The sequence below is a fragment of the Balaenoptera ricei genome, chromosome 4 (genome assembly GCF_028023285.1).
Source record: "Balaenoptera ricei isolate mBalRic1 chromosome 4, mBalRic1.hap2, whole genome shotgun sequence".
NCBI classification, from domain to species: domain Eukaryota; kingdom Metazoa; phylum Chordata; class Mammalia; order Artiodactyla; family Balaenopteridae; genus Balaenoptera; species Balaenoptera ricei.
In genome coordinates this window covers 65,739,945-65,745,114 of record NC_082642.1, presented here as the reverse complement: position 1 = coordinate 65,745,114, position 5,170 = coordinate 65,739,945, and the positions used below count along the sequence as shown (strand labels likewise).

At 39.6% G+C, this 5,170-nt stretch overlaps 1 protein-coding gene across 1 annotated transcript; it reads left to right on the top strand.

Annotated features, from left to right (window-relative positions):
* Nucleotides 1–240: 240 nt before the first annotated feature.
* On the top strand, nucleotides 241–3,966 carry RPL22L1 (ribosomal protein L22 like 1). The gene is made up of 4 exons (XM_059921999.1): nucleotides 241–287; nucleotides 1,964–2,056; nucleotides 2,226–2,347; nucleotides 3,707–3,966. The coding sequence occupies exons 1-4, from the start codon at nucleotides 279–281 to the stop codon at nucleotides 3,849–3,851; spliced, it is 369 nt and encodes a 122-aa protein (XP_059777982.1). The 5' UTR covers nucleotides 241–278; the 3' UTR covers nucleotides 3,852–3,966.
* The last annotated feature ends 1,204 nt before the right edge of the window (nucleotides 3,967–5,170 follow it).

The window sequence follows — 5,170 nt, the reverse complement described above, 5'->3', positions numbered from 1 at the left end:
GCAGAGACCACTGTGGTCAACCAGCGTTTGTCGTCACCAGCGTAAAATCGTGAATGGTCTCAGCTAACGTCGCTGGTGGGCGCTCTCAGGAAAAGTGACTGCCTACTGCCCTCCAGCCTACGCCCCCGGTTTCCTGGGTTACTGGCCTCCGCGCTCCTCCCAAGTTCTCTTCCGGGAGGCGGCGATCTTACGTTCTCGGCGCGTGACGCAGCACGCTCTGGTATAAATATGTGCCGCCGGTCTCCGCTTTCTCTCGGATCGCGCGGCCGGCGTGCAAGATGGCGCTGGTGAGTGACGGTGGTCTCGCCGGGAGTATATTACTCCGATGTAGATGATTTTTGCAGCTGGCGAGCTGGGAGCGTCAAACTCTAGGTCGAGGAAGGGTAAAAATGGAGACTTGGGTCAGGAACACAACCAGGATGTTAAAATTATAAGTTTCTGACTCCTGGCAACTGCCATGTGGTCTGGAGGAGTTCGAGCTGGGCCCAGAATTGGGTTAGGATGGGCGGTCGAGGGAGCGCAGGGAAGGAGGAGGCACGACGGTGAACGGGGCTAGTGGGACAGCATTTGGGCCATTTCTTTTCTCCCTCGTGCCTGGTAACGCCGATGATAACCTGTTTATTTGCGCTAGGAAGCAAATGTGGGTAATCGGGCAGGCCCGGTCGAATGGCCTTGCCAGGGCAGAGGGAGACCCGAGGCACTCAACTCCCGGGATAGCCGCGGTTGCAGAAGTTTCAGAGAACTTTAAAACTAAGTTGGGGAAGAAGTTTCTTCATTATCTCATAACGAGTTTTTTTTAAAAGGTGAAAGCCACGACTCTTAAGCAAATAGAAAAGGAACATGCTTCAAAGACTTTATTTATTAATAAGGGAACCAGTAATACCTTAAAGCCGGTCCAAAGAACATTTGATATTAGGGTAAAATTGCTGGGTTAAATACGAAACTAGATAATGTCCAAAACCCTCTGGGCTTATCTCTCCCCCTAGAGAAATTATTTGCCTTTCCGAAGTTAACTGATGCCCCAACAGAGGTATAAATTGCCCAGTCAAGGCCAGTTCCTAGTCTTCTCTTTTACCAGTTCCAAGTTCTGGATGAATTTTTTTGGCACAGAGTATTTCACTGCCTAAGAAAGCAAACTGGCATTAGTGCTTGGTATCCCATTTGGTTGGATTTTACTTGTAGGCTTATTCCGCGGTATTGGCCTAAAAGTTTGGGGTATGGAAAACTTAATGCATGTTTAAAAAAAAATTACCAGATTAAAGGTATCTCTGCCCTCCCTTTTCCTCACCCATAACAGCATTAAGGATTGAATTCCCTACACATTAGTGGGCGGAATATCCTATTCTGGCATGCAGCTGAGCTTGGACTAGGTGGTACTACCTGTTTCCCCATCTGCAGTGGGGATGGCAGTAATAAAGTAGTGCCCGGTAATTTAAAATTGAACATCTGTGGTCTGGAAAATATCAATAATAAAAGCCCACAAAACTTAAGTCTTGGTAACTTGAACAAAATGGGCCTGGTTAGCTGTTCAAACCAAGCTAGGTGGGTATTTTTTAGTTTTAACTTGTAGTAGAAAGTAGATTGATTCTCTTAATCTTTTCCATTTGCAAAATAGGATTCTTTGGAATCTTCTGATGAAGGAAACTAGTAGTAGCTCAGCATATACTTTGCGCTTTCTTGAGTTTTGCACTTGTGAGGTGCTTATGTGGTGAACAGGAGAAATTTCCATCGGATTTCATGAAACTTGATTTTAACCAAGTTAATGAGTGTACTCCCCTACACATAGCCTGGTTAAAAAATAGTTAGGGTATATCTGATAAGTATTAAGCAATTTTTTTAGAATTTCGCACCATTTCATGTGTATAGCCTCATTGTACAATACTGCACTGATACAGATCTTTGATTTTGTATATAAAGTGAATAAATTCATGTAGAGAGCCATAATTATATTAACTTTCTGTAGAAGAAAGACAGGAAGCCTAAGAAGTCAACCTGGAAGTTTAATTTGGACCTTACTCATCCAGTAGAAGATGGAATTTTTGATTCTGGAAATTTTGTAAGTATCACTCTACTCAGCTTGTTTTTTATCATTGTAGTAGAGTTCTTAAAAATGAATTGAGTATGTAATATTTGATTTTAACCTAAGCTCTGTTCCTAGGGTACCTTCCCTAGTGAATATCTAGGGTTTTCTTCCCTAGTGTGGCATTTTTTCTGTTTTAAAATAGGAACAGTTTCTACGGGAGAAGGTTAAAGTGAATGGAAAAACTGGAAATCTTGGGAATGTCGTTCACATTGAACGCTTCAAGAATAAAATCACAGTTGTTTCTGAGAAACAGTTCTCTAAAAGGTTGGTATTTGTTTTCCATGGTTTTTTTTTTTTTTTAAACAATGCTGGGTGCTTTAATATTAGAATATGTTTGAAGAAACATGTCTGTTGTGTAACTTGGGAGTAGTGTCCCGACTTTCTTAGTCTTGGTTGTCTAGTAGAGACTTTCTTAGTCTTGGTTGTCTAGTAGAAGCAGCCAATCAAAGGTAAAGTCTTTAACGTTAATCTTGCAGCCAGTTTTCGTTCATTCAATTTACTTGACAAATAGTACATAATACATGGCAGCACTGTTGCAGGACTGAGTAGCCTAGGAGTGAACCAAGCAGACTAAGTACCCACTACCAAGGAACTTAAATTCTAGTGGAGAAGAGAGATAATGAAATGCAATATTAAGTAGTTGATAAGTGCTGTGTAAGTGCATAAAGAAGGTTGATGTATAAAGTGGTCAGGGAAAGCTTCATCTAAATGAAATGCAGTAGTGAGCCATGCAAATTAAGGAATTGATCATTGTGGCTGAGGAAGATTGATGGTGGAAACCGAAAACTTAGGAGTCTTGTGGTAGGAGTGCATGTTAGCTGTGGTCATGAATTAATCACTAGGTATTTGGAGATGAAGTATCTGTCCTCAAGGATCTTAAAGACATGCAGATAATTGTTATAAATGCAGTATTGTAACTGTTACATTGAAGGTAGAGATTGGTACAGCAAGAATTTGCAGAGAACCTGAGAATAAGCTTAGCATTGCCAGTGGAATGAAGTATTCCTAACAGGGAGCAACATTAATAAAGGGCAGGGAGGCTTGAGAGGAATGCTTGGGAGTTCAGGATTGCTGTAAAATGTCAATGGTGAGAATGGCTGGAATGATGAAATTAGGCCGTGCTGTAAGCTTTTTTATAAGGACTGAGCCATATGCTAGTTGCAAAACTGGATAAACTTAAACTTGTGAATTGGATTCAGCGCTGTTGACAGGTTGCCTCTTGTTTATCCAAGGTGGGATTAAGGTTAGGGAGGTTGATAGTGGGGAAGAGAATGTTGACATTTTAGTACATAACATTTGAAGAATGAGATCATATATTGTTTAATTAAAAAAATCTAATGTGGCAGTACGACTGAAGAGGAAACTACTATTACTGCTCTCAAGCATAAAGTTTATTTGGGGAGGGGAGAAGTAAGGGTTTTGATAGGGCATAAACTGATTTTAATTGGGGTGAGATGCTGCCTTATTTATATCCCTAGCAACCTTGCTCAATGCTTAATACAAATGAAAGGAAATATTTTGGAGGGAACTGGGAACACAGAAGATGAATATGACAGTGCATATCTTATATAATAAGCCTTTACATAGTAGGTATTTTATGAAATTCATGTTTTTATTTTAAAGGTATTTGAAATACCTTACCAAGAAATACCTTAAAAAGAACAATCTTCGTGATTGGCTTCGTGTGGTTGCATCTGACAAGGAGACTTATGAACTTCGTTACTTCCAGATTAGTCAAGATGAAGATGGATCCGAGTCTGAGGACTAGATGAAGCCATCCCTTTCAGGGCTTTGCTTGCTAATAAAACAAATGAAGTATACAAGAGAAACATCTTGAAAAGGACCTTTAGTATATCAGTGAATAAAAAATGTTACTCTGTTAAGCATTCATCTCTTTGATTTAAGTATATGCTGTTCATAGTGCTGGCTTTCCTTTAATACTTTTTTTAAAAAATTTTTATTGGAGTATAGTTGATTTATAATGTTGTGTTAGTTTCGGGTGTACAGCAAAGTGAATCAGTTACACACATGCACTCCTTTTTTTTTTAAGATTCTTTTCCCATATAGGCCATTACAGAGTATTGAGTAGAGTTCCCTGTGCTATACAGCAGGTTCTTATTAGTTATCTGTTTTATGTATAGTAGTATGTACATGTCAGTCCCAATCTCCCAATTTATCCCCCCCCCGCCCTTATCCCCTGGTGACCATAAGTTTGTTTTCTACATCTGTTACTCTACTCCCGTTTTGTAAATAAGTTCATTTGTACTCCCCTGTTTTTTTTTTTTTTAATACTTTCTGTAAGCAGTATTTAAATAGCCTGTAGCTAGTGGAATTTCTTCCAGGATTTCTGAAGTGTACTGCTTTTACAAATGTCCTCGAGTTAAAGTATATAGTGAAAAAATGAAGCACAATTTTGGGTATAACTTTATATAATAAAATATTTAAATTCTCTTGACAGTCTCAAATATCATTGTACAGTTTATAAATGAAATCCTGAGTGCCTAGAACAGTTCTTGCACATAGGTGCTCAATATTGAATCACTCCTGCCCTTTGCTTCAAAGGAGCAACTTTCCTAGTTAGCCTAAAGGCTCTATGAGTTGAACATAGTACTGCTCTAAACCAGCTTGCCTGTTAAGAGATCTCTGTCCAGATGCCTTGTGGGCACTAGAAACTCAAAACCTTCAAATCTGAACTCTTACTATCTTGCCCACTAAACTGTTTCTGTGTTCCTTGTCTGAAAAATCATAATTCACTCAGCCAGTTGGAATCTTCTCTGTCCTCTCAACCCCCCTCCTGATCATGCTAAAAATGTTGGTCTTCTGTTGCTTAAAACTTTTTAGTAGATAGACCCTTTCTCCCAAGTAAAGCAACCTTTGAGAGCTCTAAGCAGCATGGTTTGTCAAAATCCAAATTGTAGATGAGAATTATGGGAGCCATGTAAGTTTGCTTTTCCATTGGTCCCAAGGTGGTATTAGTACCTCAGGCATGGGCTGTGAGTCCTGATAGCAGTAAAATCATGTTTCCAGATCTTGACTATACTGACCTAATACAGATGAATATAATTTGTTTTGGGAGTGTTAAAAGTT

Excerpts from the sequence above, each read along its gene's own strand:
- RPL22L1 (XM_059921999.1), top strand. Across the intron at positions 2,057-2,225 it reads TTTTTGATTCTGGAAATTTT|GAACAGTTTCTACGGGAGAA; the intron begins GTAAGTATCACT and ends GTTTTAAAATAG. Across the intron at positions 2,348-3,706 it reads GAGAAACAGTTCTCTAAAAG|GTATTTGAAATACCTTACCA; the intron begins GTTGGTATTTGT and ends TTTATTTTAAAG.